Here is a 23065-nt window from a genome sequence, read left to right on the forward strand (position 1 = left end):
AACTATAGCAGGCATTATAGACTCTGGTTTTTCAGGAGATATTTCAGAGTGAAAAGTGGGCCTGGATTTAGATATATCTGGTTGCAAAGTCTTGCTCTGCAGCATTACTGCTGCAAGTTACTGAAACTCTTTGAGCCTCTGTTTTCTCTTCTTAGTGAGGATGATCTACATTCCTCTTAAGGAGATCTTGAGATTTACATGAACTAGTTTAGGTGAGCACCCAGCAAGTCAAAGAAAATGCTAACTGTGCCCCAATATACCTTTTTTCCCTCTTTTTTCTTTTTCTACAATAGTAGAGATTTTAGCAGGACTCCTGGTTGCCCAGCTATAGACTACATTTCCCAGATTCCCTTGTGACTAAGTGTGACCACATGACTATGTTCTGGTCAACAGACTCTATGTAAAAGGGATGTTTAATACTTAAAACATATCCTTAAAGGAAGGGTATGCATTTCCTTCTTCCCTTCTTCCCTACTTCTTCGAGGAAAGGCAGCCCTTGAGGTGAGCCATCTTTGAGAGTGCAAACAAGGGCATCATTCTAGATACAACAGAGCAACATGCTGAGAGGACCTTAGAGCTCAGAGGGCTCTGCAGAGTCCAGCTCAGGCTTTTTTACTTTAGAGAGAAATAAAGTGAATTTCTTTCTCACTGGCCATTTAAAACATTTTTAAACTTGTGGTAAAACATATGCGACATAAAATTTACCATATTAACCATATTTGAGCATACAGCTTAAAGATTTTATATATATATATATATATATACTCATATGTGTGTGTATATATATATATAAACACACAATGTTGGTTGCACAATGTGATTTTATATATATATAAAATGTATATTTTAAAATATATTGTATATTATAATATATGTATATTATAAAATATACATTTTATATATATACTATATATAAAATATACATATAATATATATTATATATGAAATATTATATATGTGTGTGTGTGTGTGTATATATATATATATATATATATATATATATAATCACATTGTGCAACCAATCTCCAGAATTTTTATCTGGAGAAACTGAAACTGTACATCCATTAAACAATAACTTCTCATTTTCTCCTATCCTGAAGCCCTTGGAAACCACCATTCTACTTTCTGTTTCTATGTATTTGGCCACTCTAGAAACCTCATGTAAATGGAACTATCAGTATATGTCTTTTTGTGACTGTATTCTTTAACTTAGCATAATGTCCTGAAGGTTCATCCCTGTTAGAGCATGTGTCAGAATTTCCTTCCTGTTTAAGACTGAATAGTTTTGTTTATCCAGTCTTCCATTGATGGACACTTGGGTTGCTTCTGTCTTTTAGTTGTGGTGAATAAAGTTGCTATGAAGATGGGTATAAACATCCATCATTTTAAGCTATTGTTATTTTAGAGACCTTATTACAGAAGCCAAATCTATAACCTAATGAGGTAGCTTTTCAGCTTTTTAGAAAATATAATTCATAGTTCTAAAAGCATTTTACATCATGACTAAAGGCACATAAACACAAATATACACACATGTGAAACATACTTCTATGTAGAATTATGGAAAGAAATAGTTTCATGAACAAATTTATCCTTACTACATGGGAAAATCTTTTCTGATCTTTTCTATTCTATTTTTATTTTAGGAAAAAATGTTGGTCTTGGTCTACTAAATTGATTTTATGTCCCATTAACAAACTGTTACCCACAGTTTGAAAAACTGTATCCTAATATCCAGTCTCTCCTATGCTCAAACTGTTCTGGGTCCTAGAGGAAAAAAAAAAAAAAAGAAGAAGAAGAAGATTGCAACCATCACTGCTTTGAATGGACAATAGTCTTTGGGGAAGATACATGAATAATGTGCAATCAGCACAGCAGTGGAGGCATATTATGGCATCTCTAGAGGAAGAAAATAATCCTAATAATCCTAAAGTCATCTTTAAAGGAAGTAGTTTCCTACAAGCATGAGGGAACATCTTAGAGGAGGTTGTATTTGAGCAGATTTCTTCAAGCGCCATCTGGAGATTTGCCATATAGAGAAACTGTGGAACTACATAAGTGGTAAAGGGAAGAGCAGTCCTGATGGCAGAGGCATAAATAAGGACAGTGCAAAACAAAACAAAACAAAAAAAACCCAAACCCCAAAACCAAAACAAAACAAAAACTAAAAAACAACCATGTAATTTAGTGAGACCACCATGCAGGGTGGGTGGAGCTGAGGCTGGACAGACAGAAGGAGGCACATCAGAGGGTGTGATATGCCAGACTAAGGAGTTTGAACATTATCCACAGGGAAACAGAATACATTACTTACAAGGACGGAAGGCTGTAACCAGATTTCATGTAAGAATGTCAGTCTTTTCCTGGGACTCACCACAATGTCAATTGACTCCATTGACTCCCCTCTAGACTCTGGGTTTTCTTGAGGGCAGGGACTTTGTTATATTGCTGTGATGTGAACCCATCCGAATCCAACAGAAAAACTGAAGAAGGTACCCGTTTTCAAGTATCACCTCATGATTGTCCTAGCTTTTCATTCTACCATGCTATCTTCTAGCCCCAGCTAGGGGGAAGTATGCTCCAAGAGGTACCATTCTGTCCGGGCCCAGGGACACTCCCTGACATGCTCACCTTGGATTTCTGGGTTGAGGGCCAAGTAAAGCAGACCCCAGCGCAGTGTGGTTGAAGTTGTCTCGGTTCCAGCGAAGAAGAGGTCCAGGGTGCTATAGATGAGATTTTCTTCATGGAAACTTGATGTAGCATTGTTCCTGTTCTAGAAAGCACAATGTTTATTGGTTTATTCAGTTGGTTCTTGGTTGCTACAATACACAGGGGCTTCACCCTAGGGTGAGAACATGAAAGAAAAGATCCCTCTTGGCCAGCTCAAGAGGTAGAGGCTTATTATGCAATATCACTAGCATCCTCCTGCCCCAAATGCTGGAAGCTTTTGTTGGCTTTGGTGGATGAAAATCAAGATAACTTTTTCGTTTATGCCTATAATTTGGGAGAATCTATTAGTACAGTGGAAAGAGAAACAGCTTAATAGAAAGACAGACCTGGATTCCAATATTAGCTATATCGTTGTGAACTATCTGCATGACCGAGGGCAAGTCAATCTCTATGCACCTCAGTTTCCTGTTTCAAAAAAGAGTAATGAAATACATGTGCCCTTTAAGATGGCATTATGAATTACATGAGATATAAAGAGCACGTAACAAATACTCAACACATGCTTGTACTGATACCAGGAAGAATAAACTGAGCTCCTCTTATGTAAAACAATTCTCATATTTCCCTATTAATCTCTTCCTTTCTAGGTGAAACCAAGAAAGCTTGATTCCATCAACCTCACAGCCCTCCATCATCTTTGTCACCTTCCCCTGGAAGCTTCAATCTGTCAACCGACCTCTCAATGTGTGGCCCCATACCTGAACAACATATAGAAAGGAAAGTCTCCTCCTCTGGGGAGAGATCAGTGCTTCTACTAATGTTATCCAATATGGTGAAATAAAAGAGGAGGTGGATAGAAATCCACCAATCTATCAACGCCAAGAGGAGGCTCAACTAAGCTAATGAGTGAAAGATTATGACACTGATGCCTGGATGTTCATTGACCACAGGGTTTACTGTGCTGAAGGCAGTCCCCCCAATGTGGCTTTTCCCTGCGTCTTTCCTATAATATTGGAAAGTGAGTGGTAGGAAGATCAGGGAGGAAGGCAAAAGTCCCACCCGGGCCCTGAGCTTGAACTCTGGCATCCAGCTTAGCTCTTCTTGTGTTCTGCGCTGGGGGCTAAGGGAAGGGACAGTCAACTGGGCACAGGTCCAGCTAAAAATGAAAGAGTCCTTTGAAGATTATTTGTTAGTTTTCCTTTTATATATAGCTCCTTCAGATATGGGCAAAGCATGGAGAACAGAAGATGAACAGGTAGTATTTGGGCATCCTCAAGGCCTCAACCCAAATATTGTTCAACCCCTATCTTTATTTCTACTTACCTTGTCAATCCTAAGTAAATGCTGCTCTTATACTCTATGAAAGGCTGCCTCTATATTGACTGCCCCATGGTAAATTAAGTAATGACCCACAGAGGTATCCATATCCTAATCTCTGAAACCTGTGGATGTTACCTTATATGGCAAAAGGGACTTTGTGGTTACGATTAATATATATTTTTTAAGATTTTATTTATTCATTTGACAGAGAAAGATCACAAGTAGGCAGAGAGGGAGAAGCAGACTTCCTGCTGAGAGGAGAGTCTGATGCGGGGCTCAATCCCACAACCCTGAGATCATGACCTGAGCTGAAGACAAAGACTTAACCCACTGAGCCACCCAGGTGCCCCATAAGTTAAGATTCTTGATGCAGGACAATTATTATGGATAATTCAAAGTAACTACAAGAGTCTTTATAAGAAAGAGGCAAGGGGGTCATAAAGATAAGATGTAAGAATGATAGCAGAGAAGAGGCTACATACTGGCTTTGAAGATAGACAAAGTGGCTGTAAATCAAGGCAGCCTCTAGAAGGAAAAGTCAAGGAGACAGATTCTTTCTTAGAGCCTCCGGAAGGAACCAGCCCTGCCAACACCTTGATTCGAGCCCAGTGAAACTGCTTTCAGATTTTTGACCTCCAGAACTGAAAGAGAATAGATCTGTGTTGTTCGGAAACCCCAGGTTTGTGGTAATTTGTTATAGCAGCAATGGGAGACTAGTATACCCCCATTTGTTCTTTAAGAACAAAGAAACAAGTTTGGTTCCCTCACCTTTTCTATTTCCTTGAGGTAAGCGTCAATAAAATCTCTTGGTTCAGCAGGGTTCCAGTCTCTCCTGTGGGTTTCAGTCATATGAGCAATGAACAATTTCAGTTTCTCCCAGTTGCTAAAGAGTGTTTGATGAGGTCCAGGAAGAAAATTCATAATCCATGGAAAAAGATTGTAGAGCTAATTGAGAAAAACAAAACACTCATAGAGACAATCTGATGCCCATTTTTTAAGACAAAATAATTGATCATCTCTGTCTTTCATTTATTTGCTCTTAAAATTTGGGTCACCTTAACTCTTCTCTCTCATTCTCTTCTCACCTGCTGGCAAAGCATTTCAGCACTCCATCCGAAGTGTATCCACATCCCGCTGCCCCAGCGATATTGTCCCCTAGTACCAATCACCAGCATTTCTTACGTGGGTGCTGTGACAGCCTCCATCAGCTTCACCGATTCCATTCTTAACCCACTCCCCACAGAGCTCCCAGAGGCATCGTTTAATAGTTCAATCAGATCATTTTCCTTCTTGGCTCTCAATCCTCAAGTGACTTTCCATGACTCTACATCATTCTCCTGACATAAGCTCTGCATGCACCAGCCAACCCCTCTTTGCCCCACCCCCCACACAACCGTCTCCCCCTTTGCTATCACTCCCTGCCATCTTACTCTCTCTTACTCACTCCAGCGTAGCACCACTGGCCTCTATGATGCCATCAAGGATGTTCTTGTTTGGGTCTTTGCATTTGCTATTCCTTCCAGCTAGAATGCTCTTCCTCTGAAATCTGTAGAACTCTAGTTCCTCATTTCATTAAAGTGCTGCTCCAAATATCACCACCCTGGAGGGATCTTAAAACCTAATGATCCTATAAGCACCCCTGCTACCCTCTCTCCATTCCCTTATCCTGTTTTATTCTCCTTCATAAGGAGAATTATCACTCATATGTGTGTGTGTGTGTGTAGGATACACATATGTGTTTCATGTGTATGTATTTGCCTGCCCTGCTATGACATAAGCTCCATGTAGGTAAGACATTTTACTGAAAGAAAGCACTTTTAAAAATATTTTCTCTAATAATATCTGGTAGAAAGGAGCATGACAAAATGGAAAGTCACCTAGACTTAAAATGAGACAGATATAGGTCCATTAGCTCTGCTGCTTTTTAACTATAATATTTTGGTGGTGGTAATGATGATGATGATACAATTTGTTGCTCCTTAGTTTAAATAGCTGCCAGTGGGGCCCTGGGATTATTCTGGTGGCTGGATGACACGAGATCCATATAGCACCTAGCACAAAACCAGTGGACCACTATCTGGATTTACTTACACATTCCCAGGTCTGCTTGTATACACCATGATGTGTCATTTCATTTTTAAAGGGTTTTTTCTTTTTTTTTTTTAATTAACAGATAAAGTTTATATTTGTCCATCAAGATGCCTGGCCTATTTTGAGACTCCAAAAAATACTTAATAACCTTACCCTACTGCCCCTTCTTACCCTCTCAGGAATTACTTTTCCTTGGGGAACATCAGCTGGGTACCCACTTAACTCTTATGACTTTCTGTCTTAATAGGACTGGAGAACATGGAATTATTGAACTGGGACTGCTGTGATTAGAAATGAGAACAAGGAATTCAAAATAGCTTTGACAATAATAATAGCTCACATTCATTGCATACTTCAAATGTGTCAGGAATCACGCTGCTAACTGCTAACTGCTAAAAGCTAACTGCTTTATTGGTTTTGAAGCGATGGGTCCATAAAGCTCCAGGCAAAGATATTTTTCAGGAATAAATAAAAATAAATCCACTTTTAGGTACTAGAGAGGTGGCCTTAACAGGGCCGCTTTTCCCGTAGAAGTCTCTTCCAAATCCAGGAAAGTGGTTGAGAGACCAAGAAGCTGAGCAGTTTCTGACAGACTCACAGACCCAGAGGGACAAAATGGAGAGCAGGGTCCGCCAAGGAAAGGGTGATGTTTGAACCCCAAAGGTCTATATGGAATGAGAAGATTGATAATGTCAAGTGTGGATGGGCAGGTAAAGTAGTGTAACTGCTTTTGAAACCTTTAGACATCTTTTACGTCCAGGTATAAATTCAAGAGAAATGAGTGGGCATGTCACATGAACAAGGGTACAAGAATGTTCACGGCAGCTATTCATAACATCCCCAAACTGGAAACAACCCAAATGTTCATCAATAGAGAATAGAGCAACAAACAGTGGCATATTCATACCATGAAATACTATTCAGAATTTTAAAAGGAAAAGAGCAACTGACACAGATAATCTGCAAACAACCTGCCAAGGGAGAAGCCAAGCACAGAAGAGTACTTCTGGGGCCAGCAGAGTGGCTGGGTTAGAGAGGGACATGGAGGGGCGGGACCCAAAGTCAGTGGCAATATCTTGCTTTTAGATAAAATGACATGGATGTATAGGTATATAACATGGACATTTTATTCTTTGCATGCATGTTAGAAATGTTCTTTGTATATAGTCAATATCCAATAATATTATCAAAAAACACTAAAGTCAACAGATTGATTTCAAATAAGTTTGAGTTGAAGTCAATTATAAAAGGTGATAACTTTAGCTTAAACAAAAAGATGATATTTAGTTGGAACCCATCTGTGTCTGACATCAGCTCCAGTATTCTTGTCCAAGATGCAGAAAGAGAACCCCTTACCTGGCATCTCATTGATGCCTCCAGACACGTGACCTCATCCAGCAACCTCAGCAATTCCTGAAACTGTTCATCCTCATACTCAAAGCGCTTCCCAAAGGTGATGGAGCAAATAATATTGGAAACTGCATTGTTCATCTTGAAGTGAGGGTTGAAAGGCTGTCCTGGAGGTGGAAGAAGAGATGAATCCTTTGATTCGCTTGTTTCTGTTTTCTACTGAGAGTCTGCTCTTCATGACATTTAACATACTGAGTATAGATTTGCCTGTGAAGTTCTGACCACAGCCCCCTACACAGGGTCTGACATACAGCGAGAACTCGGTCAATACCTGGGAAGTCATACTAACGACCAGCATTTAAAATCAGGAATGTGTTTAATACCAGTCTTCTTGTGCGTAACCCTAGAGCTCCGTGAAGGCAGGTTCATGATTGGTTGGTCACTGTAATATTCTCAGTGCCTAGCATGGTGCTGTGCACAAGGTAGGTACTTGGGCACTTAGTAAGTATCTGTTCAGTGAGTGAATGAATGAGTCACAATCTCCTGCATCTGTCCTAGGAAACAACTCACCATTCTCTTCTTCTATTGCCTGGATGAGGTAATGGGCTTCCTCCTGAATGCGTTCCTCTAAGCTTTTTCTTCCTAGACCAAAGTTTCTTAGTGTTGCCAGGGTAAACCTTCTTTGCTCCTTCCATGTTTGGCTATTGGACATGATCAATCCTGGAAATGAAAAAGCCAACATTATGATATTCTTATTCTGTTATGTAAATATATGGCAAATGGTATGGGACTATGTATTGGTGGGAAGACGAAGGGCATTAAGCCACTTGAAAACTATTCAGGGAAATAATCCCAAACTAGTGGATATAGTGGCTAGCCTCATTGCTGCTAGTGCAGAGACCTGAGTGTTTTTACTGCATTATGTAAGTTAGCACTTAACAGAAACTTTATGAGATGGGCATAACCCTTACTTTGCAGGGTCAGAATAACCAGCTGAAGAGGCATTTCAGGTCTGCTGGATTCCAAAGTCCATGCTTTGATTACTGGTCACATAAATATACTGAAATATTTGTTTTATGTTACATACTAAGAATGCACTCATGGATAAGATAAAATACACACTCATAAGGAAGCAAGGCTTTCCAAGAACATCTTATCTAAACTGGACCTTGAAAGATAAGGAATGACTCAAGAAAGCAAGGAAGAGTGACTATTCCATGCAGAAAGAATAGCACACGGGAAGGTAAAGGAAAAAAAAATCTTGTTATATTAAAAAATTCATTTGTTTTACGACACAGATAAGGCCACCCTCCTTTCTTTTCTTCACCTCCAGAGAATACTCCAACTCCTCTGAGTGCCTGACTTTGGCCTCCACAATCTGCATGAGATAGCCATCTTTGTCAAATCCAGGGGAACTTTTCAACCTTACTTTTCTTGACCTTTCAGCAGTATGAGGACTTTTCCCCTGAAGCCTTCCCTTCAGCAGTATGAGGACTTTTCCACTGCGACCTTTTCTAACCTAAAATCCTACCATAGTCTCTTGCTCCTTGTATGCCATTTTCTATGGGGCAAACTACACAAGATTTTAAAATGTACAACATAAATATGGTGATTCCTTCATCTACTTAAAACCAAGAATTTCCATTTTTATTAGCATAAAACCCAACATACTTAACAAAATCTGTAGGGCAGCACACCCTACAGATTTTCCTCCTTTCCATATCTATTGCTAGCTCATCCTCTTCTATCAAATTTTGAAATGATGGAGTTCTTCAAGATAAGCTATAAAGCCTCTTCTTCCCCAAAACCCCACGCCAATCTCATCAACTCCTAAATTTTTAAATAGCATCTATTGATAGTGAATATTTATTTCTGTCCCTGAGCTCCAAACATACACCACTGTTTGACTGGCTTAGACTACATAAACGCCTTTCAAACTCAGCATATCCATGATGTTCTCCATGCAACTCCACACCCAAGCTAAACATCTGTCCTACTCCAAATATTCCTCCTATTATCTACCCACTTGGTGTCATCATCACCTCATTCAGCTTTCCATCTCCATGTAGGTCATCATATCTTATTGGATTTACCCCCCTGGATACCTCAAATTCGTGAATCTTCACTGCTACTAACCTGGTCTAATCTACTCTATTGTCATTTATTGCCATCTCCCTAGTCTACACTGCGACCTTTTCTTTTTTTCTTTTTTTTTTTAATATAATTTTTTATTTCTTATAAACATATATTTTTATCCCCAGGGGTACAGGTCTGTGAATCACCAGGTTTACACACTTCACAGCACTCACCAAAGCACATACCCTCCCCAATGTCCATAATACCACCCCCTTCTCCCAAACCCCCTCCCCCCAGCAACCCTCAGTTTGTTTTGTGAGATTAAGAGTCACTTATGGTTTGTCTCCCTCCCAATCCCATCTTCTTTCATTTATTCTTCTCGTACCCACTTAAGCCCCCCATGTTGCAACACCACTTCCTCATATCAGGGAGATCATATGACACTGCGACCTTTTCTAACCTAAAATCCTACCATAGTCTCTTGCTCCTTGTATGCCATTTTCTATGGGGCAAACTACACAAGATTTTAAAATGTACAACATAAATATGGTGATTCCTTCATCTACTTAAAACCAAGAATTTCCATTTTTATTAGCATAAAACCCAACACACTTAACAAGAACTTGTGTGAACAATTCCTGGCCAACCTCAAGAGGTTCATCTTCCTTCCGTTATCTCCATTTAATCCCTGCACTTGCCACACTGGCTACCTTTTACTACCTCAAGTTCACTGATCTTCTTCCCACCTCAAGAACTTTTCTATTCTAGTCTATATGCCTGATTGCCTCTTCATTTTGTTAACTTGATTGTCATTTATCTACATTAGCTTTCCTTGAATCCAAGGACTAGGTTAGATGCCACTAATAAATGCATCCTGTACATATCTTAATAAGACTGATGCTTTAAGTTATGAGAGCAAATTGATGCAGTCTTTCTGAATAGAATGTAAGTTACCTAAGGACACAGATTTTATCTGCACTACTAACTGTTGTGTTGGTAGTGCCTGTAGGTAGTGCCTGGTAGTGTTGGAAGATTAACTATATCAAAAAGGAATTGGAAAGCAACTGAAAGAAATGGTGCTTTGGTAGAGTAATAGATTTGAGTTATCCATTTAGATTTTTAAATGTTTTGCATTTATTATTTTTTAAAATGAATTTTCCAAGAAATAATTACTGAAAGTAACTTAAGAAATAACACAAAAACTTGAATATATATAGCCAATAAAGAAACTGAAAAAACATTTATTTTCTATTTTTGGGGGGTTTACAGAGATTTTATTCATTCATTCATTCATTTATTATGTTCAGTTAGCCAACATACAGTAGTGTTTATATCTATTAATGACGATTTTAAGTATTCTTGCCAAAGTGTTCTAACACAGAATGGAAGGCTTAAGATGCTGTAACAGCCCTAACAAGAAAGCACTGAACTAGAGGCAAGAAGAGGGACTTACATAAGCATCAGAAGGAAGCAGAGCTGCATCGATTTGCCTAGGGGAAGAGATTGGAGCAGGAAGCAGAAAGAGATAAAGAAAATGCATTGCCTCTTTCTCTGCCATCACTGAGTAATGCAATTACTTGTTCATCAGTGTTTCCAGAGTGAGTTCAGGCAGGAGACCCAGCTTCTTCTAAATCCCTGACAGAACCTGCCAGGTTCTCTAAGAGATGCCTTCAGTAGAGAATTGTGGGCATCCAGCATCCAGCGTTCTTTAATTTCTGAAATTTTATAATGGGCCTGCTCCATGAGAGTGTTGGAGAATTATAGCCACAGAGGCATCTTTAACAGATCATAGACTATTGAACACAGCCACCTTACATTGGTTAAGAAACTTACCATTGCTCTTAAAGATACGTCTTCGGACAGGAGTCACAGGGCGGTTCACAAAGATTTGGTTCTGGTCGACAAGGACTTCTTTGATCAAGGGTAATCCAGTTACGACAACTACAGGTAAGTCACCAAGCTGCATGCTAAAAATGTTTCCATATTTCTTCACAAACTGAAAAATAGTCACAACTGAATATGTACATGTCTGTGTGTCCGGGAATGGAGGGGGTTTGTGTAGCTGGGGAAGATCTTGTACTGAGGAGAGTCTATGTGTACCTTGGCATGATGGGAACATTTCTTCTCTGTTTCCCTTTCTCCTCCTCTCTACTAGAGTTGGATTGAATTCACTATAGGATGTGTATGTTCTTTATAAATATTTATTCATATATTCAACCTACACCACTCTCCTAAGAACAAGGCATGAAGATGTAACTATAATAAAACAAACAAGGTCTCTAACCCAGGAGCATCTTAGCTTAGAGTCTAGTGAGGGGAGATAATTCAGAACATGTGACAGGCCAAAGAAGGCTGATATTGTTAATGTAAGTCTGGAGTTGCAATCATGGACTTTTTAGTAAATCGTAAGTGTTGAAGTAGAAGACAATATCCCTTTCCTCAACTTGAAAATTCAAGTCTTAGCTGGGACCAACTGTGCAGAAAAGCACTCTAGTTCTGACTAATGTGGGCACCTTAGCTTTATGGTTCATTAGCTGTGGGTTCTTGGGAAAGTTGTTTCACTTTTCTTTTTTCTTTTGAGCTTCAGCTACAGAAAGGAAAAAATAAAACAAAACAAACTCCCTCAAAGAGTTTGGTGAGGAAGAATGAAAGCAACTGTGTGAAAGGCACTTGGTTTTCTGGTACCTGGCGCACAGCTGCCTGAGTCTCTGAGGAATGACTGGGCTCATGGCAACAGAGAGGACGAGAGCACATGGGTGATGTGCTGGAGGAAGGCACATAGACACAGGGTGCCATGTGAGGCCCTTTTCACTGTTTGTTTTATTTAATCTTAAAACCACCCTCTGGCATTAATGATCTTCCTTGTCTTTCAGAAAAGGAAAAAGAGTCCTAGCCCAAGTAATGTCACCAAGGTAACAAAGCTGTTGGGTGGTGAAGGGAATTTGTCAGGCATTATGTAAGATTTGCTTCTCAAGCCTGAGAAGGCACCAGACCCTTAGAGTTTAGTGGGAGGGAGAGAGTGGGAGGAAGAGAACGGAAGAGTGTGTGGTGTGTCACAAGTATGCACAAATACGCAGGTATGTGCAAGTGAGCTGGATGAGAGTGAATGGCTACTAATCAAGGTATTTCCTGACTTGTTCCTTCAAGAGATGACTCTCAGTAGACCCTACCCCTGCCTCTCGTTCTCACGTGCACTGTGCCCATAATCTTGCTGATCACTTTACAGGAGGTAAATGTGTAACACACTGGGCACCTGAGAACATTGTAGTGTAGAGCATGCTGCCCAATGTACAACAATCACCAAGTCACTACCCAAACAAGAGAACAACAGAACAAAAGAGATTAAAAATACGATTCAGGAGGCTAAAATAGGCTTAATATCAGAAAGGAAGATAGAAAAGAGATAAGAATTCACCCAGGAACTATAAAAGGTGAACGAAAGTAATAGGAGACAGGAAATTTAAGACAAATGGTCAAAATTCCAAATGTGGGATTAAGTACTTACATAATAAGGTGGAACAAAATAAATTTTTAGAATGAAGAAAAATGAGAAGGGAGGGTTAGTGAGATAACAGCTTGAACCCTGATACCCACGAGGCAGACAACTGGGAAGATTCCACTTCTTCTAAGTTCTTAAACTCAAAAACCCACAGAACAAAGACACAAAGGAAAAGAAAAAGAGTAAAAGTCTAGCAATTCTCATTTCCCAGGCAGGAGAAGAGAAGGTCGACTCCTTCCAAATATGACCTGCCCTGAGCAGTGTGTGTGTGTATGTGCACACACACGTGTGTGCACACGCACATGTGTGCACAAATGCACATACCATTCTTATTTTTTTTAAAGGAATATTTTATTTATTTGACAGAGAGCGAGAGTGCACAAGCAGGTGGAATGGGAGAGGGAGAAGCAGGCTCCCTGCTGAGAAGGGAGCCCCATGTGGGGCTCAACCCCAGCACCCTGAGATCGTGGCCTGAGCCAAAGGCAGATGCTTAACCGATGAGCACCCAATCTCCCCCAAAGTTCTCAATTTCTGATGACTCAGAAATCCCAAGGAAATTTGAAAGAGAAGACAAGATAGAGTGTAACTGGTTTATTTGAATGCATATTCTAAAACTGGTTTCATTCATAATGCACATACCATTCTAATAGACAAAACAATGCATGCTGTTTCTATATGTTACTAAGGTTTAACACCTTTTCCCCAATATATGCATTATTTTTTAAAAAGATTATTTATCTCTTCTAACTATTTTTTAATTGGGAAGTTCAGCTTTTTTACTCACTGATTGGTAGAAGCTCTAGTAAAAAGTTACAAATAGGAATATTTTTATTTTATTACACAGGAGTCTGGAGAGATATATACCAAATCTTATAGAGCGGCTACTCAGCATGTTTGGGTATGTGGTGGGGGCTGGGTTGGCATAAGGAGGGGCAAGATTCTCTCCCTCTCACTAAATTGTATTCTTAAATATTTTCTTAATGTGTTTGTATTCCTTTTGTTTATTTTTATTTTTTAAAGATTTTATTTATTTATTTGTCAGAGAGAGAGAGTGTGAGCATAAGCTGGGGGGAGTGGCAGGGAGAGGGAGAAACAGGCTCCCGCTGAGCAAGAAGTTCCATGCATTAGTTTATCCCAGGACTGTGGGATAATGACCTGAGCAGAAGGCGGACGCTTAACCCACTGAACCACCTAGCCATCCCTGTATTGCTTTTATAGTTCAATATTTCTATCTGATAAAGAAAAAGAATGAAAGAGAGAAAGAAGAAATGAAAAACAGACCTAAGGAAATAAGGAATAAAGCATCATTAACGATGGGTTCCTACTCTATTCTGAGTCACAGAATCCTTTGAAAATCTAGTGTTGATATCCAGGATCTATAAAGAACTCCTCAAACTCAACACACACAAAACAGACAATCATAAAAAAAATGGGCAGAAGATATGAACAGACACTTCTCCAATGAAGACATACAAATGGCTACCAGACACATGAAAAAATGTTCGTTATCACTAGCCATCAGGGAGATTCAAATTAAAACCACATTGAGATACCACCTTACACCAGTTAGAACGGCCAAAATTAGCAAGACAGGAAACAACATGTGTTGGAGAGGATGTGGAGAAAGGGGAACCCTCTTACACTGTTGGTGGGAATGCAAGTTGGTGCAGCCACTTTGGAAAACAGTGTGGAGATTCCTCAAGAAATTAAAAATAGAGTTTCCCTACGACCCTGCAATTGCACTATTGGGTATTTACCCCAAAGATACAGATGTTGTGAAAGGAAGGGCCATCTGTACCCCAATGTTTATAGCAGCAATGGCCACGGTTGCCAAACTGTGGAAAGGACCAAGATGCCCTTCAACGGATGAATGGATAAGGAAGATGTGGTCCATATACACTATGGAGTATTATGCCTCCATCAGAAAGGATGAATCCCCAACTTTTGTGGCAACATGGACGGGACTGGAAGAGATTATGCTGAATGAAATAAGTCAAGCAGAGAGTCAATTATCACATGGTTTCACTTATTTGTGGAGCATAACAAATAGCATGGAGGACAAGGGGAGATGGAGAGGAGAAAGGAGTTGAGGGAAACTGGAAGGGGAGGTGAACCATGAGAGACTATGGACTCTAAAAAACAATCTGACGGTTTTGAAGGGGAGGGGGGTGGGGGGTTGGGGGAACCAGGTGGTGGGTATTAGAGAGGGAACAGATTGCATGGAACACTGGGTGTGGTGCAAAAACAATGAATACTGTTACGCTGAAAAGAAATAAAATTTTTTAAAAAAAATCTAGTATATGTCATGGATCTGCTCTTATATTAAAGAAGCTCCACAGTCTAAAGGAGCACACAGGACTATAATCAGTTCTTTTTACTATTCTGTACAATAAGTCATTCAATGGGGCCAAGTTAGGAAACACATAGGGGGATCAGGTGCCAGGACAGGTTCCTGGGAAAAGAAAGGAGATAGAAGACAAGGCTCTTCGTTTGAGTAAGGAGATAGGAGACAAAGCTGGCAAGGCGATCTGAGCTAGATGGAGGAGGCCCTTCATGCCAGCTGAAATAGTTTAAGTCCTGTTTGTAACTGAGATTCTGGAGATGTTTGAATAGGAGACACAATAGAATTGAGTATTTAAGAGCTTGGATTGTGAAGTCCTACAAATGTTTGAATCCAATTGTGAGTTTCTGTGTGATTTAGGGGCAAGTTATCTGACTTCTCTGTGTCTCAGTTTCCAAATCCATAAAATGGAGGTTATAGCAGGATTAGCCATAATACTAATATCAATAATCAACTTCTGTATTGTTACTGATATATTTGGGAGCATATTTTAGCAAAGGGACTCTGGTAAGGTACTGACAAAGCAATGAAGGGGAAGAGGCCAGAGAGTGGGATAATGGAGCCCATCCAGTGAGGAGGCCAGAGAAGGTATGCCTGCTATGCAACACAGTGGCTTTCCTTTAATTTCTTGCTATCAATTTTTTTAAAAAAGGGAAGAGTGGTATAGCTACAGAAATAAGCATCAACTGCTTGGCACTCTGACAACAAACTGATGTTCATGGGGTTATGTGATTTTTTTTTTAACCATCCTAGAAAGCATTTTCAGTTTTCAGAAAAGGAGGCACAGAGATTTAGCACTGGGGGAATAAAGTTTGGGCTCTTTCTAACTCTTTCTTTAGTTTTCATCTTTAAATGGAAGGATGAATATTCTCCCTTCTTCTGAGTGATGGCACTCCCTAAGAATTAAGGAGCCACATGACTTCCCAATCAAGAATCACATTACCCAGCTTCTCCAGGTGTAGACAATGGTACAGGAGTAGTGGTGATGGAGAACACATATTCCCCTTCTGGGTCTCAGCCTTAAATGAAAGCTGCTTGCTCACCACCTTCCTTACTTCCCTTTCTACAGAGCAGAACTCAGATACAAAGGGGTTTCAGGACCAGAGCTACAACATAGAAGGAACTGGAGTTTTTGGATGACCTTGAGATATAAAGCAGCCTCTTGCTCCTTGACTTCCTGCCTACATCTGAAATCATTTGTGGAATAAAAGTAAGTCTCTTTTTTACATCTTTTATACATCTTTTTTTACATTACGGTATTTTTAGGCCTCTGTTATAAACAGCTTAATGTGTATCTTAACTAATTCATTTATCCACCTTATCTACCATTCTCCCACCTTAGTCCAGTTTTCTCTTATTTTGATAAATGCTCATCTAATAGGTCATATAGCTATGATAGAGAAAGTTTAGAAAATAGGGGAAATAACACACAAAAAGTTCCCATCATGCCATTTAAACAGGCTAGTTTCCTCACTGTACTGTTGCTATGTTTTAGCTCATGCCACTTCCTCGGGTTTAAAAAAAAAATCTCCTGTCCCCTTAACTCCACATGGCCACTTGCCTGACATGCATTTAAAAGCTCAGCCCAATTTATCCCAACATTCTACAAGAGGTTGTCTCTAGGGCTCCCCACTCTCTGTGATCTCATCTCCTGATACCTCATTTGGTTACCATGAGTCTACACCACACATTTCATCATACACTGTTTTGTGTTGTGGCTGTCCTATGGTAAGTACTTCATAAATGTGGGTTGAATCAATGAATCCATTATCCTCTACCACGAAAAGTCAAGTGGTATAAGTAGAGGATAGGTGTAAGAGTCAAGAAGCCTTGGATTCCAGAGATTTCTCATTTTGCCATTATCTATGCTGAATAACTCAAGCAAAAAACTTTATTATTTTCAGCCAGTTTCCTCAATGGCAAAATGGACCCACCACAAGAGAATACCTGACTTGTGTGTTTTTTTTGTGTGTGTGTGTGTGAAGATTAATGAAAATGAACATCTAAATCCTGCTACAAGACCCAGCAAATCGTTGGGACTTAATGTTTCCAAATTGTTGGAATGTAAAATTCATTGTAACTGAATGAACCATTTGACTCCATTTGTTTTACAACCAAAAATATAAGAAATGGGAACCTATATGGAGTAAAATGTAACAGTCTGACTTGATGAGAAAACACCAGACCATGGATGAGATCCTAGCCTCAGTTTCACTACTAGCCAGTTTTATGACAGGTAAATCATTTACCCTTTCTAATCAGCTCTATCTTAATGGTAAAAAAAGGGCACAGATCAAATTTCCCTTCCAGACAAGATTGAGTAAAAGAATTTCCATTTTACTTCTACTAATCATTACTCTAATTAGCACAGCAAAAATAACTCCAAGAAAGTACTGTTTTCTCTAGCCAAAGTGACAGAAAAAGCTTGTCCAGATAAGACAGAAACTTTTTAACCTTTCTCCGTCCCTATTCTGGAGACAACAGCATGAAAAAAGGTGTGATTCTCCCCCACCCTAATGGGTGCTGCATAAGTGGAAAACATGGATGGGAACTTGTCCTTACCCAACCGATCTTTGTAGTAACGAGGTGATGCCCCTTGCTTGCCCAGTCTGTGAGCTGAACTGTAAATTTCACCCCCAAACTAGAGGGGTTAAGAGGAAGAATTCTTATTTCTACACTTTATCTACAGAAATAAGGAGATGTTCCTTCCCCATGGAGCATATATGGATAGATCTCTGACTTCCATCCTCCCTACAGTAAGGAAGAGGCTACCCTACCCAGAACTGGGGGAGGGGGTGGTCTTTTGTCCCCATTCTCATTCTTCCTAGCCTGTACTGATGAGAATGTGGAGATGGAGTCCTCTGTGCGTGGATAACACATAAGAGGGAAAGATTAGAAGTGCTGAAGAGGGTTTATAATTTAAATTGGCATTTGAGCCACAATCCACAAAAGTGAGCTTCTGACCATAAACAGGTTGACTCTCTACCACAATGGAAGAATTTACATGTCCCAAGTCATATAAAGCACAACATGTCCAGGACATATTCCAGAATTACTCACCTTACCAAGAGCCAAGAAAATCTGTTTGAATGAGTTGATACCAATACTGAGATGACAGTGATGTTGGAATTATAGGAATAAGATTTTAAATCAGCTATAATGTTTCAATAAACAATTACAAATATTCTTTAAAAGTTTAAAAATAATTGGGGGGCACTTCACTGGCTCAGTCTCTTAAGCATCTGACTCTTGATTTCTGCTCAGTTCATGATCTCAGAGTCATGAGATTGAGCCCTCCATCAGGTTCCATGCTCAGCACAGAGTCTGCTTGGGTTCTCCCTCTTTCTCTCTCTTTTTCTCTCTCCCCTCCTCTTCTCTTCCTTAATTAAAAAATCTTTAAAAAATAAAAAATTAGGAAATCTTACCAAAGAAGTAAAAGATATATATAAGAACCAAAGGGAAAAATTAAAACTTAAAAATAAAATAACCCAAACAAAAACCTCAATAAAGCAACTCAGCAGCAGAACAGAAATGAGAAAGGAACCAGTGAAACTGAAGACAGATCAATAGACTGTATCCAACCCGAACAACACAGAGGAAATAGATTAAAAAGAACAAATCTGACCCTTTGGGACCTATGTTAGAATAAGAAAAGATGTAACATTTGCACCATCACCATCCAAGAGTCCCAGAAAGAGAGGAAAAAGGATATGGAATAAAAAAAAATTTGAAGAAATAATGACTGAAAACTTCTTGAATTTGCTAAGAGATCAAACTACAGATCTAATAATCCAATAAACTCAAAGAAATCAACACCAGGACATTCCATAATCTAATCTCTGAAAACTAATAGCAAAAAAACTGGGGCATCTGGTTGGCTCAGTCAGTTGAGTGTCCGACTCTTGGTTTCAGCCCACATCATGATATCTTGGTCATGGTATCAAGCCCCAGGTTGGACTCTGCACTCAGCACAGATCTGCTTCAGATTCTCCCTCTCTCTCACACAAAAGATATAACCTAATAAAATCTTAAAAAAATAAAAGCAAAAAAATCTTCTTGACATCAGGCAGAGAAAAACAACTTATTACTTTTGGGGACGAGCAATTCAAATCACAGCAATTTTCTCATTTGAAATCACAGAGGCCTGAAAGAAGTGGTACGACATTTTAAAATGTTGAGTGAAAGAAATTGTCAATCTAGAATTCTACGTTAAATGAAAATATACTTCAGAAATGAAGGTGAAATAAAGGCATTTTTAGGTAAAGGAAAGTTAAGAGGAGTTTTTGCCAGCAGACCAGCTCTAGAAGAAGGGCTAAAGAAAATTCCTCATGTAAAAAGGAAATGATACTGGTAGAAAATTAGGAACTTTGGGAATGAAGGAAGAGCAACATAAAGGGTAAATTGGTAAATATAATAGACTATTCTCCTCTTGAATTAAAAAAAAAGTGTGTTTAACAGTTAAAAGCAAGTTTATAATATTGTCTGATGTGGTTCTCAATATATATAGAAATAATATTCAAGATAATTATCAAGCAGGGAGAACCAAAGTACCTACTGGTTGTAAGGAATCGATATTATACTTGATGTGGTAAAATGGTAATACTGGTAGATTGTATTAAGCTACATGTGCCTCTTATAATCCTTAGGCAGACACTTAAACACAATCCAGAGATATACTAAAAAGCAGTATAAATAAATTAAATGGAATTCTTAAAAAAAAAGTTGAAGTGACCCACAGGAAGACAGAAAAGGAGTAATATGGGAATAAGAAACGGGAAAAATAGAGAATAAATAACAAAATGGCAGACTTAAGTATTAACTTATCAACAATTACATTAACTATTATGATCTAAATCCACCAATTAAAAGACAGAGATTGGGACACCTGGGTGGCTCAGTCAGATATACATCTGCCTTTAGTTCAGGTCATGATCCCAGGGTACTGAGATGGAGTCTCATATGGGGACTTGCTCAGCAGGGAGTGTGCCTCTCCTTCTGCTTACTGCTCCTTCTGCTTGTTCTCTCTCTATCTCTCAAATAAGTAAATAAAATCTTTAAAAAATAAAAGAGATTGGCAGAATTTTAAAAAATGGTCCACCTATATACTATCTCATTTCAAATAGAATGATACAAATAGGTTAAAAGTGAAAGAATATAGTACACACCATGCAGATAATCATCAAAGGGCTGGTGTGTCTGTATCATATCAGCAAAAGCCTAGGCAATGAAAATCACCGGGGATAAGGAGATATATTATACATTATACATATGTTATTATACATAATAACAAAAGAGTCAATTCACCAAGATGATATATTAATTTTAACATGCATCTTCCAAGTAACAGAGATGAAAAATACAAAAAGGAAAAACTACCAGAACTGAATTGAGAAATAAACAAACCTGTAATTATAGTTGGAGACTTCAACATGCCTCTCCTTGTGATTGATAGAATCAATAGGTAAGAGGTCAGGGTATAGAAGGGCATAGAAAACCAAACAACAGGATCATCTGATGAGATCGAATTGATACATACAGAATACTCAGCCCAACAGTAGCAGAATACATATTTTTTTCAAGCATGCATGGGACTGTATGCTGGGTCATAAAACAAACCTTAACAAATTTAAAAGACCTGAAATTATATAGCATATGTCCTTTTACCATAGTGACATCAAACTGGAAATCATTAATAGAAAGCAGGAAAATTTCCAAATACTTGGAAATTAAACAACATATTTCTTTCTCTTTCCTAAAGAGATTTTAAGTAATCTCTTCACCCAAACTCAGGCTCCATCTCACAACCCTGAGATCAAGAGTCACATACTCGGCTGACTGAGCTGAGCCAGCCAGGCACCCTTAAGCAACATCTACATTTCTTTCTTTTCTTTCTTTCTTTCTTTCAAGATTTTATTTATTTATTTTAGAGAGAGAGTGAGAGAGAGCATGAGAGACAGAAGGTCAGAGGGAGAAGCAGATTCCCCATGGAGCTGGGAGCCCAGTGTGGGACTCAATCCTGGGACTCCGGAATCATGACTTGAGTGGAAGGCAGTTGCTTAATCAACTGAGCCACCCAGTCGCCCAACACATTTCTTAAACAAGGGTATAGGTTTAGGAGCCTAGCTTTAAAATTCTGTTACTAATCCTGTCACTTAGTGTTTCCTGTCACTTAGTGTTCCCAATTGGGTGTTTCTCCAAGAAATTGATAAAACCTTCTCCACCTGTATTTGAGTATAGAAGCATGTGTTTAAAGTGCCCGGGGCACCTCTAGGAAAGGGGGAACAAATATTTGTTGCGCACCTACTAAAAGCCATGTTTGATCACTGATAGTTTTATTTAACCTTCACAGTCACCTACCTACCACAGTGTTGTCACTCAGCTAGGTAGTGACAGATAACAGAAGTACCTAGCTGAGTGACAAGAAACCAGCTGAGGATTTTTGAGAGAGGGCTGGATGCTGGAGGGAATTTGAAGGAAATCAGAGAGGACAGTTAGGAAACCCTGGTGGGACATGATTATAAAAAGGTTGAAAGAGGCTGAGTTAAGAAGAGTTCCAGGGAGTCTGGGTGGCTCAGTGGGTTAAGCCTCTGCCTTCGTCTCAGGTCATGATCCCAGGGTCCCGGGATCAAGCCCCACATGGAACTCTCTGCCCAGCAGGGAGCCTGCTTCCTCCTCTCTCTGCCTGCTTCTCTGCCTACTTGTGATCTCTCTCTCTGTCAAATAAATAAATAAAATCTTAAAGAAGAAGAAGAAGAAGAAGAAGAAGAAGTTCCAAGTGGATCCCTAAGAAGAAGTTCCAAGTGGATCCCTAACTCTGGAAGGCAGTAGGAAGCGCTAAGAATATTTAAGCAGAGGGACACTTTAAAACAAATTACTTCGGTGAGCGCCGATATCAGGGAGAGGAGACGGAAAGGGAGGGGCTAAGTTACTGACAAGTGGTGAGGATTTAGGGAGTCCTGTATCATTTTACACTCAGGAAATACAGCGAAGAAGGTAAGTACCGCTTCCCCAAACCCCCACCCCCACGACAAAAATATTAAAGAGGACAAAGTGATCCTATTATAAACCGGATGTTGCAATACCACTTAACAAGATACACAACTAAATGGGCTAGAGACTGTAACATGTCTGGCACCCTTAAATAGTAATCAGTGAATAATATTTCACTTCTAGAAAGGACAGGTGTAATCATACCAGTAGACAGCGAGGAAATCGAGGCTCAAAGCAGGATTTACCAAGGAACCTGCATTCGCTGCACAGCCACCCAGCCTCCCGCCCTCGATCCCCGGGATAGCCCCTGTCCTGCAAGTCAGGGTCCCGGCACAGCCCTGCACCTTCGCCCGCTCCTACCCGCTCAATCGTCAGGTGAGACTGCTCAAAGTCCAGATGGAAGAAGTTGCCCACGAAGGGCAGGGGTACGGGACCTGGGGGGTAGTTCTTTGGGCGCCGTCTTTTGAGGAAATCAGCAAAGAACAGAAAGGCGACGGCACCCAGCAGGAGGGTGCGGAGGTGGAGCACCGCCCAGACGGTGGCCACCAGGGAGCCCACCGCCCCAAGCATAGCTCTCTCTTCCTCTTGCTCTGCGGAGCTCTGAGCAGGCGACGTCCCTGCGGGTCCCGGCAGCTGAGCTTGCAGGACCGCCTGCTGGCCCCGCCCAACTCGCCCCGCCCAACTCGCCTCTCCCCACAGGCCCCCACTCTGCCCCGCCCCTGGCGCCC

At 39.9% G+C, this 23065-nt stretch overlaps 1 protein-coding gene across 1 annotated transcript in view; it reads right to left on the minus strand.

Moving 5' to 3' along the window:
• Positions 1-23001, minus strand: part of LOC101684683 (cytochrome P450 2J2) — a 36166-nt gene extending 13165 nt beyond the window's left edge. Inside the window, exons 1-6 of the mRNA XM_004751651.3 lie at positions 22698-23001; positions 11341-11503; positions 8002-8151; positions 7438-7598; positions 4759-4935; positions 2632-2773 (exon numbers count right to left, since the gene is read on the minus strand). Coding sequence (XP_004751708.1) covers positions 2632-2773; positions 4759-4935; positions 7438-7598; positions 8002-8151; positions 11341-11503; positions 22698-22907 — 1003 coding nt within the window. The 5' untranslated portion in view covers positions 22908-23001. The remainder of the gene's footprint in view (positions 1-2631; positions 2774-4758; positions 4936-7437; positions 7599-8001; positions 8152-11340; positions 11504-22697) is intronic.
• Between the last annotated feature and the right edge of the window lie 64 nt (positions 23002-23065).

The sequence above is a fragment of the Mustela putorius genome, unplaced genomic scaffold (genome assembly GCF_011764305.1).
Source record: "Mustela putorius furo isolate JIRA1106 unplaced genomic scaffold, ASM1176430v1.1 tig00003853_pilon_pilon_pilon, whole genome shotgun sequence".
NCBI classification, from domain to species: Eukaryota; Metazoa; Chordata; class Mammalia; order Carnivora; family Mustelidae; genus Mustela; species Mustela putorius.